We start from the raw sequence: 18,236 nt of genomic DNA, 5'->3' as shown, positions 1-18,236 counted from the left end.
TAAAAAACTAAAACAAAGTTTTTCTTCAAATAAATGCAGGCTTGGTTAGCAAAATAGATTTATATAAACTCAAAAAAATGCTGGGTTAAAAACAACCCAAGTTGGGTTAAAAATGGACAAACCCAGAAATCGGGCTGTTTGAATGGGTCCATTCACTGGGTTCAAACAACCCAATTTCTGGGTTAGTCCATTTTCAACCCAACTTCGGTTGTTTTTAATCCAGCATTTTTTAGAGTGTATAAATATAGAAGTAGTAATTTTATAGATCCCAAACTTGTGAAAGGTATATAAAGTGTATATTTCTTGATTTTTGGAAATCATTTTTTAGAACAGATTTTGTGAGAATCACTTATAAAGTCTTTTTAAATAGAGCTTAGATTGCGCACATTAATAGTAGATTGTGTGTTTGTTTGTGTGTGTGTTTGGTTGGCTCGGTGAATGTGCGTGTGACTGTGTTGTGTGTTGTGTCTCAAGTCGAACTGGCTTACACACACCAGAGAAGACGTCCTGTTCTACTCTCAAGCGCCTGAAATCAGAACATTGCATAAGCGTTCCTTTGGAAACAAAGCTTTTTATTTCCTGTGAAAATCTCCTATGATGGATACATTCTGACCAGTGCTCCGGATGAATCGTGTGGGAGTCGGAGCGCATTTAAGTGTGCTGTTGTTCTCCGTTTCTCTGTCGATCTCATTTCCTCTCTCTTTCTCCATCTCACAGCCGGTGGTTCGGTTGATTGAGGAGGCGAGCGGCCGAGGTCTGAAGGAGGTCCGCTTCATCACGCTGCAGAATCAGTACATCCTGAACATTCGCGAGGGCTTCCAGCAAAATGCCGTTTTCGGTTTCCGCCGGCAGATCAAAAAACGGCCTCTGTTCAGGTCCTCCATCATGCTCACGCCTTACCTCCAGTGAGTATCTGCCTCTAATAGCTGCAAAGTCTCTTGTTAAACACCATTGATTTCACACTGATTATCATTAAAAATGGGTTTGTTCTTCAAAACGTCAAAAAAAAAAAAAGCCCAAGCCCAAGAGAACAAGTCTTTCGCTGATCAGCGAGAACATATTGGACTCTCAGTGAAGGGTTTAAATTGTATCTCCTTTTAATAGCTTGAAGTGCTGCGTGTGCCTGCAGAACACTTTCCTGAAACATAATATTCACCTTAAGCTAGAACACGGCCTGCGGAAAGCTCTGTTATACCTATCATCTGTTGTCACAGGGAGTGCTTATTTACAGGGACAGAGAAAAATCGAATGCTTCAGATGTGAAAAGGTCGAGAAGGAGGGTTCAGTGGCTCTATTTAGCGTGACCATATGAAAGTCCAATTTCTGGCTAGCTCAGGGTTTTTGTTCTGGCGACATTTTCCTGTCCCGTCTTTCATCTTTTACATCCACTCAGTCACTCAGGTCTGTGAAGGGTCAGAGAGTTGTTTTCACTGGACGGTCCCCTAAAGCTAAATTAAAGCGAGCAGCAGTTTTGAATCATTTTTACTTTGCTTTCTCAATAGAGTCAATGTGTCCAACCGTAGCCTCCACCCGAGCATTAAATGGATCAGAATCAGGGCTGAAAGAGATACTATTATAGTGGTTTTTGATAATATTAAGTACATCACAATATGTATTTGCTCTGAAACCAATTTTAACGACTGAACCAATTGTTAGCAAGTAGATTAAAATTAAAGACATATTTTCTATATTGCTTTGTCACCAGCTATGAATAGCGATTTTTATGTATATACATTTGTATCCACTAATATAACAATATTTATCTACATATACGCTACCTTTCGAAAGTTTGTAGTCAGTAAGTTGTACTTTTATTTTTTAAAGACATTAATACTTTTATTCTGCGATGACAATTCATTATTGATCAAAAGTGACATTTATAATGTAACAAAAGATTTCTGTTTCAAATAGTGATGTCAAATCAATTAACCATGATTAAATAAAAAAAAAAAAAAATTCATAAATTAAATTGTATATGTTTACATATGTATTTATATTAGGGCTGTCAAAGTTAAAACGTTATTAACGCGTTAACGCAAATTCATTTTAACGGCACTAAATTTATTAGCGCACGTTAACGCAGCGCGCATTTTCTGTTTGATCCATGGTCCGTAGTTGGAGAGATCAAAATAAGCCGTAGACGTAAAGGATGCAGCAGCAAACATTAAAAGGGAAAGAAAATGGTTAACATTAATATTCTAAACCAAAAGTGCAGTTATTGCCTATAAGCTACCAGATTTTCTGTTTAACCATAGACACCAGGTCGAAAGAAAAGTCTGTTTACATTGAGCACATTCACTGCAGTCCGAGCGCGATGCGTGAATATACTGAAGCTCACTCTCGCTCATATCTGAGGTAAATTGACACATCACCACTTACAGTACATGTATTATATTGAGCTAAATGCATTACAGTCGTCTAAAACGAATGCACAGGTTACTTTTCTGAACAGGAGCGCTCCCGAATCTTGCACTGTTTACGTGAATTGCGGCACAGTTCGGCTCGCACAAACAACATACCGGCAGTTCAATAGGGAGCGCGCGTCTCTTAAAGGGGCCGCACTATATTCCTACTCGTGGAATATGGACCTCCTCCGGTTATGGTGTGGTACTGGTGCGCTCACAGGTCCACATGACAGCATGACATCACCAGTTTTTCATACGAACTGTGCCCTGCTCGAAACTACCAGTAATATTCCTAAAATGAGAGAAATCACTCTTATTCTAAATTTTTAAGCTTAGGCTTAAGAGACATGAACAAGTTCTTTGATAAACATCTGTGACCTTTGATACATATCTAGTCTTCATGCTGTATTATTGATTATTATTGAATAAGTATGGTTTCACTAATCATGTGCATAAAGCATGCATATTTGTCCATATACCAATGTTTATTAGAGTATTAAAAACTTAATTCAAACTTAATTTACGATACAATTACAACAAATAAAAATCTGCGATTAAATTGCGATTAATCGCGAGTTAACTCATGGCAATCATGCGATTAATCGCGGTTAAATATTTTAATCGTTTGACAGCCCTAGTTTATATATAAATATAGAACATCATATAAATCAATTGCAATTATCAAGATGCAATTAATCAAAAGATAAAAGCTATTCATTTGAACTTTCTATTGATCAAAGAATTCTGGAGGGGGGAAGTAGCACTAAAGTTTTAAGCACCACATCTGTTTTAAACATTGATAATAATCATAAATGTTTCTTGAGCAGCAAATCATCATATTAGAATAATTAGTGAAGGATCATGTGAAACTGAAGACTGGTGTAATGATGATAAATATTGAGAATTACTATATATTCACATAGAAAACAGCTGTTAAATTGTAATAATATTTCACTGTTTTTACTGTATTTTTGATCAAATAAATGCCGCTTTGTTAAGCAGAAGAGACTTTCAAGGACGTATACTGAGAGTTTGAACTGAGTCATGAAAATAAACCAGACTCACCAACACTTTTTAAATCAGCCACTAATGTTTAAATCAGACATGCCATCCATCTTAACACTCTCACACTTTCAAGCTTCAAGACAAGGGGGGAATGTCATCTCATTCCCATCAATCTGCTCCTGTTGTCAGAGGCGACTGCAAGGCCGGTCCAGCCATCTAAAGGGTCCTGCAGCGTCAGGAACGCACTGTCCCGAGCTGAGCACAGGGGTGGAACTCATTAGTGCGATTGACAATTTGGCCGAACCGCTGCCGGAGTTAATGCTCAGCGAGCAGCATAAATCACCCTCTCGTTCACACACAGACACTCTTCACAAACAGAGCCTTTCCCAAAAGTGTTTGCTTATCTCTTCAAAACGATTGCCCTCGTTTCTCTCCTTCTTTCTTTCGTTTTTCCACAATGCCTCGCAACAATATATGGTCGTTACATTCCTGCAGTTGTTTCTCGAGGAAGCCAAGTCCATAGAGGAAGGTAGCTCTAGATAAAAGTTAAAGGATGACTCATAAGGTAGTTACATGGACCGGAGGGAGATAACGTTCACCTGGTAGAAATAAAAGGCCGTTTTGAGTCACGGGACTGAACCCTGACCTTTATTTAACCATGACCTCTAGACTCTCATAAACATATGCTTGAGTTTAAATTGAACTTTCTCCCAGTTTATCTCTCGTGAGATAATAATGCAATGAAGTAACCACACTAGAGTAGTTTCAGTAGACATTAAATTCATCAGTCTTGTTTTTATTCATTTTTTTCTACGTATTTCATCATTTAGGGACAGATTTACTAACAGCTTGCCTCAGGGCAAACCCTCTTTGTTTCTTTGACTTTATTACCTGTTCATATTCCCTAGACAGAAATCTTATTAGACAATACTGTACATCCACTTACATAAAGCACATGAAACACACTTTTGTCTCCATTAAAGAACATGCGTAAAACAAATGAATACGATACTATATATACATATGGGTGTCTATTTACATCGTGCAAATAGCGCGCCTTGTTGGCAAGTACTATTTACACTAGCACCGCCTAATAATGCCTGGTTGGGCCAAACAAGATTAAACAAAAGATGTGTGTATCTCAACATCTTCAGTGACGGGTTCAAATCCGCCTTTCGCTGAGCTCGCTCTTCTCCCTTTTCCCATCACACATCACATCAGAAAGGCGTTTACTTTCAATAAAAATAAAGTGCCTAACGAAATGTTTAATAATAATAATAATAATAATAAAAGCATTTATTGGGTAGGTGTAGGGAGGGGATCCATTTAATATTTTTAATAAATATAATAATTTGCACTCTGTTATTATTGCATCCTGTTAATGTACAACAATACTGAGGTGCAAATAGTATGCATCTGCCAAAATAAAGTATAAACAGCATGTAATTACTATTTACACATTGCAAAGAACTGCTGTTTTTACATGCTGTAAATAGAAGACATCAGTATTTCACTTGGTATGTTATTTTCACTTTGTGTAAATTTAATCTGTTGCTTTACAATTGAATTTTTGATATTAGTAATTCACATATTTACTAGAAACAAAGTAAGGTAACACTTTATTTTACAGTGTCCTTATGTTACATTTACTTACTCCAGTAGAGATAGTAAATTATGCGTAATTAAATAATAGCTAATCTAATCCTACCCTAACCCTATAGTAAGTACATGTAGTTAATTAAAATTACTCAGTACTTAAATATATAATTACACTGTAACAATGACACCTTGAAATAAAGTGTAACCCAAAGTTATCTTTATGTCAAGAAGTGAATTTGAATGGCAGGCTATGGTGAGATTTAACTAGTGAAAATACAAATACAGATATCAAGAATTATACTTTTTACCAGTTAACCAATTCAAATCTTGTGCTGATATCAAGAACTGATCCCCCAGAGAAAAACTGCTTTTGGTCAGGCTGTTTTCTCCGTAAGGGCCGGTCAGCAATGAAACACAGTACCGGAAACCATCAGAGTCTCTGTCATTCCCTTCATTCAAAAAGAAAGCAAAAAAAAAAATGGCTTGTAGAGAACCAAATCTGTGGACACTAATTCCGTCTGTGTGTATTTATATATTATATAACTATTTTATATTAATTGTATTTGCTACCCACAATGTGTTACATGTAATTTTATTTTGTGATTGTATAATTGTGATCATTTTAAAGGTTGCCTTTCTGTACACCTGCCAATGAAAATGAGCCCTTTTGAGCTAACTCGGGTACATTCACATTACTGTAATGTTACTGTACATTGTCCTCTGTTAAATAAATAAACAAACAAACAAGCATTTTAACTAGTGGAAATTGAATTGTGGATATCAAGAAGTCATATCCTGCGAATGATTAAAAGTCAAAACGGCTTGCCAAATCCACTCCCATCGGCGCTTTTATGGAATTGCTCTGGCCCATAATCTCTTAATGACACCGTGTTTTCCTCTCTTCAATAGGACTCTCGGTGGCCTTTCCTCGACATTTCTCTCCTCCCTGGAAAGTTCTGGAAACCAGCCTCTCTCTCCGACGTCAAGCACTCCCTCCAAAGTGTACCCTGAGACTTGGTTAGCCATGAACACCAGTCAGGACTTCCTGCAGGTGCCCGTGTCCCGGGAAGACCGAAGCTACCGGACCGTTTACAGCCTCTTCCACAAGACCGTGTCTGAGACCAAGTTTCGCATCCTGAAGATCCTCCGTGTCCAAAACCCCTTCCTCTGGGAGAAGTACAAAAGGTGTGGTTGGAGATTCTCAAACAATCCTTTGTGCAAAGTTGTTTAGAGTGTGTGTATCCGGTGCCAGAGCAGTGTTTAGTAAACACTGACATTACGGACTGGTTGAAGACAGATGATAAAAGGTTAGCAGGACAGATCTGTGTCTCAGAAGCGTCTGTGAAGTGAACGTTCAACCCCACCCCTGCAGTTTGCATTCACGCTGCCTGGTGTCAACCACACTAACGGTTCTTACTACATTTTTGTTGGTCGGAAACAGATGTGTTTTTGTGGTAGGTCCGTGAGGTGAACTTCTCAGCGTGTGAAATATGGAACATGCAGAAAGGAAGTGAGTGAGAGAGGAATGGGTGCTAGGTGAGGCATTGGCGTACTTTATTAAGATATGGTCATGGAAATACAGTTTCGGCCCCCTTAGCTGCGCACGACAGGTCACAGAAAGGGATGAGTCAGGAAGAAACGAGAGCTGACTCATGAGGTGTGTTTATCTTAAGCATGCGGCCGATTGGATTAATCCTTGCATATTTCCGTCTAGTAATGCATTGCTGTCTTACATTAGACATGTTTGTAAAAATAATAATGGGGTGACGGATTAGGTATTAAATTCTGGTAATCTAGCATAGATTTTCAAGCCAAAGACCGTTAAATATAACGACTCCCTTCTTAAAATAGAATAGCAGCTACATATTGTAATGCATAATAACTGAGGCGTTAAAGCTTGACACTATAAAGACAGCATGTTGTTTCCTAGGGCTGCCCCCTAATAGTCAACTAAACGTTAGTCGACGAGAAGAGGCTTAGTTTACCAAATTGTAATTAGTGGGTTAGTCACAGGAAAAAGCCCCACAGGAATTGGCGAAGTAACACCGTCCGTGACGGAGAGATCATTAACACGGATGTTCCTGTGGTAATTATGTTGGTTTGTCTGACATTCATCGAACGTGGCTTATCATGGCTTATCATTTGAAACATGTAAGGGCCGGTTCACACAGAACACGCTTTTGCTGTTAAAAACGTGAATGAAAAAAAGCACAAAGGTTTTTTTTTTTTTTACACTGAACTTTTTTTAACTTGAGCGTGTCATGCACGATATGCTGTTAAAAGACGTTAGTGCAATGTTGCACAACGTTGTTGGGTTGAGTTCATTGAAATTAAAAATGTTTGTTTTTTTAATAACATGGCCGTTCATACTAACATTAATGTTAGCCTAGGTATAATCATTAGATTTTTCATCAAGACACCGGTGTGCTTTGGCACATCATTTATATTTTAAATGCTTATTTAATTATTATGGTTTAGTATTTCTTTGTAATGTAGAACAATGTTACATTATAATACTATTTTTCAGCTTTGACTGAAACCATTTTCCGAAGCCACTCCCCAAGTATATATTTAATTTAAATAATATTATAAACGTCCGACTAGTCGACTAATGGCTTAAATGAGAGACTACTAGTCAGGTAGAAAAATCTGTAACACTTTATTTTAGGGTTCAGTTCTCACTATTAACTTTATAAAGTATATAAAACAGTAATGGGTCACACTTTAGATTAGGGTCCAATTTTCACTATTAGCTAACTATTAACTATGACGTTTGCCTTAATAATCTCCTAATTACTGCTTATTAATATTTAGTAAGGTAGTATTGGGTAGGGTTAAGGGATGCAGAATAAGGCATTAATATGTGCTTTATAAGTACTAATAAACAGCCAATTTCATAGTAATATGCTAATAAACAACTAGTTAATATTAAGAATTGAACCCTAAACTAAAGCGTTACCCAGTAATGTTATTAAATTCTGTAAACATTTATTTTAAAAAATGACAGAGACACTAAAAAAATCTTTAATTCTAGCCAAGAGCCGTCCACTTAGACAGGAATAAGCTGCTCAGTTAGCAAATCATCCCTGTATAGATTAGCTTGGCTTTTCTGGGATAAGTAAATCTGAAATGCTATATATCGCTGAGAGCTGAATATACAGGTGTGGATATGTTATTTACGTGCTTCTACGTGTCTCGAACAAAACTCTTGAGTATCATTCAAAGACTCAATGCAGTGAACCTCTCAAAGTCCGGCAATTAGTTCTTCCTCTCAAGCAGCTATTGTAGTAGCCTGGGAAAGAGAGCTGAAGGAATAAAGGTTGGTGTGTTCATTCATATGCCCGTGCAGGTGAAGATCTTTTGTGCAATAGTTCTGAGTGTTTCCAGGGTGTTGGCCAGTGAGAGAATGTCACTGGGTAAGCATGAAAGAGGATTTGTTTGCATCAGTAAAAGCAAGAACAAAACAGACTGATGGCGGAGAGGCTCGGTGTAAAAGAGCTTAAAGGAGATGAAAAGAGAAGCTGAAACAACACGAGTGATGGCTTCACTGACGCACACGGAGTCACCGCTCAAGGATTGTGACAGCCGGCCCGGTCGGTGTGAGGTCAGTTAGGGCCAGGCCGTGTCACAGTGAGCACCGCTGATCAGAGAGTTAGGCTGACCTCACGTCCCCTCTGCCCAGGACAATAGAGGCACAGACTGGGCTAATGGAGCCCTGTTGCTGAATGGGTTCACTCGGGTCCCTGCCGCTCATCTGTTTATTCACCCTTTCTGTTTCCATTTGACCAGATGACAAGCTCGCTGGAGTTTGGCTTGTTTTCTTGTTTTTGTGCAGAGACAGCTGCCTTGCACAACAGGAAGTTTTTTTTCTGTTAGTTTTTTTTTTTAAATTTCAACCTAGAAGTTTTCATTCATCGTTGACATCAGGGTTCAGAATGAACTTGTTTCGCCACACCTCCCAATGGCACATGAACTGAGTACATTTACTAGCCATGAAGTTGTAAAAACAGGGGGCGGCGTTTGTATATGCGAAGAAGTACACCCATTCTCACTCTCAAGGAGTCACAATCTGATTCTTTCTCGCATGTTCAGATTCAACTAAATATTGTCTGGGCCAGGGCTGGACTGGGGCTAAAATTCGGCTCTGGCATACCCAGCACATCCGGCCCATGAGTTCCCCGTGAATGTTTTTGCTGGGGTTGGGGCCTTAAATTGGCGTATATAAATAAAACTAGGACAAGGACAAATAATGATAGATATTATTGAATTTGCTGCAAATGCAAATAAACTTAATATTGCTTTTTTTGTCACACAGAAATGCCCTTGGCAGTAAAGCGCTGATGATTTTGAGCTAGGATGCAGTAAAGTAAATTTACTTCTTTTAAATGTTGTCATCATTTACTCACTCGTGTCCTTCCAAACCTGCATGACTTCTGTGAAACACAAAATAAGATGTTTTGAAGAATGTTGGCAACCAACCCATTTTGGTTAGGCTACCATTTGAATATTGTATGAACAAAAAAACAGACTCAAATTATTTTATTTTATGCTACACAGAAATAAATTCATTTAGGTTTGGAATCGCATTAGGGTGAGTAAATGATCACATTTTGAGTTAACACATCATTTAAGTAAGACACTGATATCTGTCTTTCATGAGGCTATTCAATTTCATTAAATCTATTCTAATCTAAAAAAGTTAATAAAACTTTTAAAGAGGAAAAAAAGCTGTCCTTAATTCATGGGATCCAGACTTTAAAACTGTTTTATAGACTGTAGTTTAACTGTAGACCAGTTTCATTTAAATGTAAGATCATGGTAGTCACAGGGTAAAAAACATTGCTCCTCATTATATGGCTATATGGTTTCTAAAACTATATAAAACATATATAATAAACTATTATATTTGTAAGTAAAAAAAATGTAAACACCTCTGGAAAATACGAAAACAGCCTCTATAAAAGTGATTTATATTCTGCAATATTAATTTAAGTAATAATAGCAAATTTTTTAATAAATGTTTCCTCCAAAACACCATATTTCTTCGTTGTTATCTGCAATGTAAATTGCGGTTTTGCTAAACTGAAACGTTTGTGTGTATTGCCGTTTTCCACTTTACCTCGTCATGAACACATGCTCGCGGCTGTTTTCAGCTGATTCAACACAGAACCTGTTATGTTCCCATATCAGACGATTATATAAAACAAAATTCAGAGTCAAAGTGTCGTATAGAGAAGCATTTAAATGCAGCGTACGTTCGTCAGCGGCTGCGCTGTGCGGATATTCGCCTTTTGCAGTTCCATGCGCTAAAATACTAATAAATAAATACATAGAAAAAAAGTGCCTAATATGGAGGGTAGGTCTCTCTCACGGCGGCTTGTCAATTTAGAAGACAAACCAATGGGCCGCTGTCGCTGCATTTTGTCAGTGGTAGCCTACAAATTTTTTTTTTTTTTTTTTTTTTTGTAACACTACCGGCCCCAAAGTGCGTCGGCCCACCAGGCAAATGCTCGGTATGCCAGATTACCAGTCCAGCCCTGCTCTGGGCTGTTATACTTTTGTTGAAATGATCAAAAATGCTGGCTGGAAAAGAGTTAATAATGCATCCCTGGTCTCTGGCATTCACATTTCGGTGTCCTAGATAAACTTCTGCTACATTGGTTGTGTGACAGATGTTTTCTTTAGTTATGTTTTTCATTTTAATCAGTCATCTACTTGCATGAAATTATTGTTTTACAGTTTAATGGAAACCATGTATTATGTTGCATTTCTTAACAAAGTTACTGGCCAACTGTTTTGAATCCTGGTTTTCTTTGCCTGTTCAGTCTTTGCTTTGTCCTGTTTTTTGTTTCATAATTGGGTGTGTTTACATGCGCGTTCTTAAGCCGATTATGCTTAATAAGCCGACAACGAATACGGTCATGTAAACGCGGTAACCCGTTTTCTTTTATCAGAATAAGGTCATAAACGGCGTAAGCAAATATCAGTCGGAACAGGCTGTTGCCTCTTACCCCGAATCAGCGCTGCATGTAAACGCATTAACCTGCTTTCTGCCGGCTTACTGAAGAGCTCATGTGTGATAGGTGACAAAAACGCAAACTTAGAGCAGATTTAAATGCATCCAGCAAGTGTTTTGCCTGAAATAAGGACATGTATCACAAACACAGACTCTTTTAAGACCCAGAAAATTGTAAAGATTGAAAAGTGTTCTCATCTCATGCAGCAGAAGTAGAAGAGGTTCATCTGGAACTGCATGAGGGATATTATGAGCCGAAAGTCTCCCGCTGACGCGGTGCACACTTTATTTAACATCATAACTGAAAACGTCATGTAAACGCGATTTACTTGCGTTGTCAGTTTGCTGACTTGCATGTAAACGGGAAAAACTGTTTTTCTTTCAATAAGCTGTTATATTTGTGAGTTATCAGCTTACTGCTGAGCATGTAAACGTCCTCAATGTCTAATTGAAATGTCCGTTTCTCCTTCTCTTTATAGGAAGAAGGAGTACATGTCACGCCGCATGTCAGAGATGGACCGCATGCTGAACGAGCGTCACCTGTTCCACGGCACGTCCCAGGATGTGGTGGAGGGCATCTGTAAGCACAACTTCGACCCGCGTGTCTGCGGCAAGCACGCCACCATGTTCGGCCAAGGCAGCTACTTCGCACGCAAGGCCGTCTATTCCCACAACTTCTCCAAACGCTCGCCCCGCGGAGTGCACTACATGTTCCTGGCCAAAGTGTTGACCGGCAAGTTCACCGTGGGCAACCCTTCCATGCGCCGCCCACCCCCCCTGAACCCAAGAGACGCCTCCAGCGACCTGTTTGACTCCTGCGTGGACAACTGGATGGACCCACAGATCTTTGTCATCTTCAATGATGATCAGAGTTATCCATACTTCATCATTCAGTATGAAGAGGTGAGCAATACAGTGGCTATTTGAAGAGCGCTGCACATCTGGAGACTCGAGACTCGCGCATACGTTCGGCCAGTTCGGAAGCGGTTGTGCGCTGGCACTGAATGGAACTCATGGATCATACGGGATACATTTGGATATGGATCCCACCCTCAATCCTGTGTGAGAGGGTTTCTGTGTGACCTTTCAGTGCCCATCTCCTCATACCCCTGTGAATACAAATGGGGATTGTGTGTATGTTTGTGTGACGTCCCTCCTCGGTGTCGGACAGTTTAGTGTGTGTGAATCACGTGTGCGGACGAGTGTATCTGCTACGGCTTCCTCGGATGACCACTGGGACGTGTGCTTTAGTAGAAAACCCATGGATTGCTTGCCACTCGGACTCGAGGCTGTTGCAGCTTCACATTCTTATTCTTTTTTCCCATTGCTGCCATTCACGTTCCATACTTGCTATTTGTTCGAAGTTGTAAATATGTTCTCCTTGTTTATATTTGAACTGTGTGCCTTTTGTTCATAAATAAATTGTTTATTTATGTTAGTCAATGTAACAAGTAAATAAAAGCAATTTAAAGAGAATGTAACTGACGTGAAGTTGGTGTTCGTTTATATGGCCTGCTCTAGTGAACAAAAAAACATTTAGTTCATACTAAGTATACTACAAATCATTAACTGACACATCGCTTGAGACTTACTGATAGAAATATTATAATTCAACTTTATTTGGAGTACTTCTTTATTGCGCATTTCTTAATATTATCTATCTATCTATCTATCTATCTATCTATCTATCTATCTATCTATCTATCTATCTATCTATCTATCTATCTATCTATCTATCTATCTATCTATCTATCTATCTATCTATCTATCTATCTATCTATCTATCTATCTATCTATCTATCACTATTAGTGAGCTCTCTGTATAATGTCAGTCTTTAAATGAAAGATATTTAAACTATACTTTCAATAGTTCATCTTTAGCACAATCAAATATACTTAAAGCATGTTTAGTTGGATTTCAGCGCTATTTCTGGATAACTTAAGTGCATTAAGTACAAAATTAGTCCAATTTAGGAGACTTTAAGTATATCAGTTGAATATACCAAAAGTATGTATTTGTAGTATACTTGGCATAAAATAAAAGTATTTCAAATGCATTTTAGTACATTTATTTTCACTAGGGTCAATTTTAATTTGAACTTTTATGACTAAATTTGCCTCTGACATTTCTAACCATAACCCGGGGTTATCTAGTAATTCACATGACATCAATACACGGGCGGAGCCAATGTGAAAATGAAAACTGAATTAGAGTTGACAACACAATGTTCAAGGCATTCAGAAGAAAAAGTCAGTGTTAGACTAAGCTGGTCTTTTCATCAGAGAAGTGAAAGGGAATTAAGTCAGACTGTACTAAAATGCTAACATTTCACGACAGGGATTTAACTGTAACAGAATGGCCCGCTCTTATCAACCAACCCAGATTTGATTATTCTTTAAGCTCTGAATGAAAAAGCTCTCTCTCTTGCCCTTTCTCTCCAGAGGTCTCTGGGTTCCTAAGCTCCATGCTTAATGAATCCCAGGGTGCTAGATAGAGAAAGGAGGCGGCCAGGGAACACCCTCCCGAGTTTAGGAAACAACAGGTCTCCTAAAGTCTCTGCTGATATGCCTGATCACACGCTACCCAAACCCTAATCCGACAAACAGCTCTGGAGGCCATACAAAAGCCAGGTGCTGTTTATCTGCCGGTGTGGAATTATCACCAGCTCCCATCGCTTTGTGCCCTGGGGGCTGGAACAAGCAAAGTGGATGAGGGGCAAAGGACAGTCAGTAGAGAGAAGACAAGGGTGTCCCCTCAAGGGAAGGCACTGACATGACCCTGTAAACAGGAACCTAAAGGGGTCCTATTATGCTTTTTCAACTTTAGTTAGTGTGTAAAGTTGCTGTTTGAGCATACACAAGCTCAAAGTCCACTATTTTTTTAAACAGAATCCACTTTTCAAGACCTTAAATGAACTGCTCGTTTGGACTACAATGCGATTTCTCCAGAAGTTATGAAGTCATTTAAATAATCTCCGGCCACAAAATATTTTTCCAGACTCATTTGTTTTACCTTCCTAAGGTGGACAAAGTTAGAGTGGTTAAAATGTGTTTTAAACACTGTTACTGAACATTATAACCCCAATGTTTATCAGTGCGCTTGACATTTTATGGAGAACAGCCTGTTTTCTGTTGCCTTTGTAAGCTCTTGCGTTTGTAAGATTGTTCACCGCTCCTTAGGAAATTAGCCATGGTTTTGTGATCTTGAATTACTGTTTTTATTATAGTTTTCCGACAAATATCACAATTAAAAGGGGTATTACATTGTATCTATAATGTATAAGAAAATTACAAAAACTTACCACTCTGACATGCTTACTTGCAAAGTCTATGCATGAAATCTGCACAATCCTCTTGTTTGTTACCATTGTCAGGGTCTGAATCAGGCTTTAATTGGCCAGGCTAACCAATCACAGCACACTGGGCCAGCTAACCACTGCACCTCACTGTGAATTTCAGAAGGAGATGCTTCATCAAAATCGGTGCGTTCGAGCCAGACTGGGGAGAAAAGAGCTGTGATAATGTAAAATATGTGAAAAATAAAAGCATGAAAACATTCTAGTACACACCAAAAAACAAAATCAAGGCTTCGTAAAAGAGAATAATAGGACCCCTTTAAGGAATTAGCAGTCAGGTCTGTTACCCTTCCTCTCTCTCCACTAACCGTTCCCTTTCTCCCTGACCTTTCTCCCCTAAAGACTGTGTTTCTAAAGGCCATGGAGAGCCGCAATCAAAGACGTGAGCCCTTGGGCACAACTTTAAATTGCTTTCCAGACATCCACTGTATGACAAGAAGCAGTCGCTCTCCGACAATGCTTCCTAGTAAATAATTGCTAAATCTCGCATCGGAAAGAGACATATTTGTTTAAGGTGTGTCTGGAAGAGACAGGCAAAGAATGTGCGTGATTTCATATGTTTGACTTCTTCTGTTGATTTCAAATATTTGACTTCTTGTTTGCTTCTTAGAGGAGGGTGAGGCTCGGGGGGAACCAGAGCGAGCTCACAGAGAGAGTTCTATGATGCTTCAATCCCCGTACTTCCTGCTTAACCCAGTTCCATATTGCTCCAATGACGCCCAGCTGCAACCAATGAACATTCCAGCTCACTTTTTTCATCATTTCAAATTTCTGCCATAAGCCCTTAAGAGCAACAGGGGCGGCCCAAATATGGGAAGGAGATTGTGGCCTGAACTTAGCGTGACCTTAAGAGCAGCCCTTGCTCTGCATGACCTCTGCTTTCTGCCCTGGAGAAGGGGGCTTTAAAGGCCAGTTTTCCATGCATGGTTGAGCTCAAGATTTTCCTCCTGGATTTCTTCTTTGCACACTTCCAATTCATATTGCAATCTTGTTTTCTTTTTATCTATCACCCTTTTCTGCTGTTTTATCTCTTCTTAAGAGGAAAGCGCATTCTGAAGAGCTTGGCAGTTTGACGAAGCAATCAAGTCGTTCTTTCACTTTTCTTCGTCTACCTTTCCTTGTCTGTTTCTTAATTGGATTTTAGAGTAGGTCAGGAAGCAGATAGGGGGAGAAGAGAGGTTAGAACCAAGGTTATCCAGAAATGGACTCATTTGCAGGGCTGAAACTTGATAGGATGAATATAGCGGCTCTATCTAGAGGCCAACAGGTTATCAGGTCCAGAGCTCTGCTTCCATTTCCCTGCTCGCAAACACACGCTTCAGTAAATCTTGGCTGTTGTGAAATACATGCGAATGAATTGCGTACTCGGTAGGTTAGCTGTCCTGAAACATTATTACATTAATGATTAGTTCTGATTTAACCCCTATTGGCTGTCTGTGCTTTCATTTGGTTCTGTTCTCTCAGAAAATCTCCATCTGGAGGATTAGGGTGGGAGGCAAGGCAAGGACAGGGGTGGGTGGAGAACACGAAGGGGGTGGAGGAGTGAGGCTCATTGCTAGTCCAGGTGGAGCAAATGTAAGGAGGCTGAGGAGATCTCAGCCTGTGTTTAATGCACACATACATGTCGGGATTGAGACTAAAGGTGTGAAAAAACCTGGTTTGCTTAGCGTTCAGATTGGAATGTACACAACCTGATTGGTCAACTTTTATTCCGTATATTTTGCGACGGAATTGACTTAACTCCCAAATCAATGCTGTGTGTGGCTAAATGTGCTCATTGTGTGTGCATGGCTTCAAGTGATGGTATTTTGACAAGCTGAAAGCTCACAAAGCGCTTATAAAATGTGTAAAGGAGTCAAAACAGCGTCAGGAATCCCTCCGTCACACACACAAACCAAGATCTGCTGTGAGATGCAGTTCTGACGCCTGTACCGAACTGTGATGGGCAATATCATGGCTGTGATGAGAAAAAACAGATGTGCTTGAGCATTCGGTCCTTTTTAGGGTCGCATCTTCCATTTTTTGGTTCGTTTTGCGTTCATATTTATTTCACTGGAACCGCACCAGAGTTCGTCTGGAAGCGAACCGAGACTCATCTTTTCAGTTTGTTTGGTGCACACCAGGGTTCAGATGGCAGTGTTCACACTTGTTCAAATGAATCGCACTAACAGAGCAATCGCTCCATGGGTTTGTTTTAACCCAACCAAACATGTTAGTGTCAAAACACCCTAAATACTTTTATGATCACATAAGCATAGCGTAGTTTTATTCTCAGGGTCTTCTACTGGTCCTCTACTGTCCTGTCATGTTATTTTCTCCCTTATGTATGAAGAACTAAGCAGGCAAAATGGAACAACTAGAGAAAAAAAAAAATCACAAAACCCCAACCTCCAGGAAGCCAGCCCTGCCTGTTCATCGTCATGAGCACTTGGTTCACAGTTGGGAATGGGTTGTTGGTTGACAAGCCCCCTTGGTACCATTTCCTGACTGGAGTGATGGGAGGTTCTGGAATATGCTGGGTGCCCAGAGGAAGGGTAAAAAAGAGGAGGGAGGTGTGAAGCCATGGGCAGCGTACGTGCCGCACAGCTTGAGACTGGTGCTGGAGGTGGAGACAAAAGGAACAGGATGCTGAGCCCTGCAGGAATGCATACGCCCCGGCAGTATGTGCACAACACTCATCCCTCCTGCCCATGAACATGTTGGAAGAAAGAGAGAGAGAGAGAGACGAGAAAAAGAAACAAGATGGACACTGCAGGGAGGAACTGCATGGGTTTAAAAGAACTTGGCGCATCTCTCGTAAAGGAAATGATCTCTGCAGATAAAACTGCGGGTAGAGTCGACTCTTGCATCACAGTTTCTGGTTATCAGAAGAATCAAGGCTGATCAACATGCCACCAATGTGATTCACGGAATGGTTGCAATTGAAAAAAAAAAAAAAAAAGGATGCACCTGATTAACAGAGTGTGAAGGCCACGTGAAAGCATGTTTACTGACACATTAAATGCACACACAGTAAATAATTTGGACTCTTTAGAGCCATACTTTTCTCCTAATCAAATATTTGGACGCAGCTGCTCATTCTTTAACTATTACTATTGTTCCCATTTTAGTAATAGTGATATTAAGATGGCAACTTCAAACACATTCATCGAAGAAGAATAGGAAAATAAAACCTCTTTGAAGTAGCAACCCTTTGCCTTGATAACGCTTTGCATACATATGAGGAAGCCACCGGGGATACTTTTCAAACTGTCTTGAATTCCCTGTGTGCTGAACACATGTTGGTGGTGTTTCTTTCCCTATCCATTCCAATTCATCCATTAAGTTGCGAATGGGGAAACGTCAAATTCCTCAAAACTGTTCGTCAAGCATACAACTGTTTAGTAATTATGTTAATAAACACTCGTATCATGACCAATTTTTTTTTTTTTCAGCCTGGACAAAGCTTATCTGCGCAATCTGTTTAATAAGAAGATACTTTATAAAGACAGTACATTACGCATTTACGGTCAGCAGCCATCTTGGAAAACAGTTTTGACTAGTCGAGCGACGAATGCTGTGCTAAGTGAGCTGGTCGATAGGAATTAAGTTTGTGAAATCTAATTACATGGACATTTTTTTTCTTTTTTTTTTTTTCTGTTGCGTTCAGCGTTTTCTTCCGGAAACAACGGCCCACATGAGATTCCATGTCACAGTTTATCACTTAGCAGAGCGTTTGTCGCTCGACTAGTTCTGTTCCATCTGTTTTCCAAGATGGCTGCTGCAAGTAATGTACTGTGTTTATAAAGTATCTTCTTATTAAACTGTTTGTACACTTACAAAGTTCTCAATCCTTCGGTTTGCATGTAGAGAGGC

General features: G+C 39.5%; 1 protein-coding gene across 1 annotated transcript in view; it reads left to right on the top strand.

Moving 5' to 3' along the window:
* Positions 1-12,506, top strand: part of tiparp (TCDD-inducible poly(ADP-ribose) polymerase) — a 38,507-nt gene extending 26,001 nt beyond the window's left edge. The window contains exons 4-6 of the mRNA XM_067419079.1: positions 718-905; positions 5,919-6,194; positions 11,505-12,506. Coding sequence (XP_067275180.1) covers positions 718-905; positions 5,919-6,194; positions 11,505-11,952 — 912 coding nt within the window. The 3' untranslated portion in view covers positions 11,953-12,506. The remainder of the gene's footprint in view (positions 1-717; positions 906-5,918; positions 6,195-11,504) is intronic.
* The last annotated feature ends 5,730 nt before the right edge of the window (positions 12,507-18,236 follow it).

Source organism: Pseudorasbora parva, chromosome 16 (genome assembly GCF_024679245.1).
Source record: "Pseudorasbora parva isolate DD20220531a chromosome 16, ASM2467924v1, whole genome shotgun sequence".
In the NCBI taxonomy this organism is placed as follows: Eukaryota; Metazoa; Chordata; class Actinopteri; order Cypriniformes; family Gobionidae; genus Pseudorasbora; species Pseudorasbora parva.
Note: the sequence above shows the minus strand (reverse complement) of the source record. Positions and strands in the feature narration are given on the sequence as shown.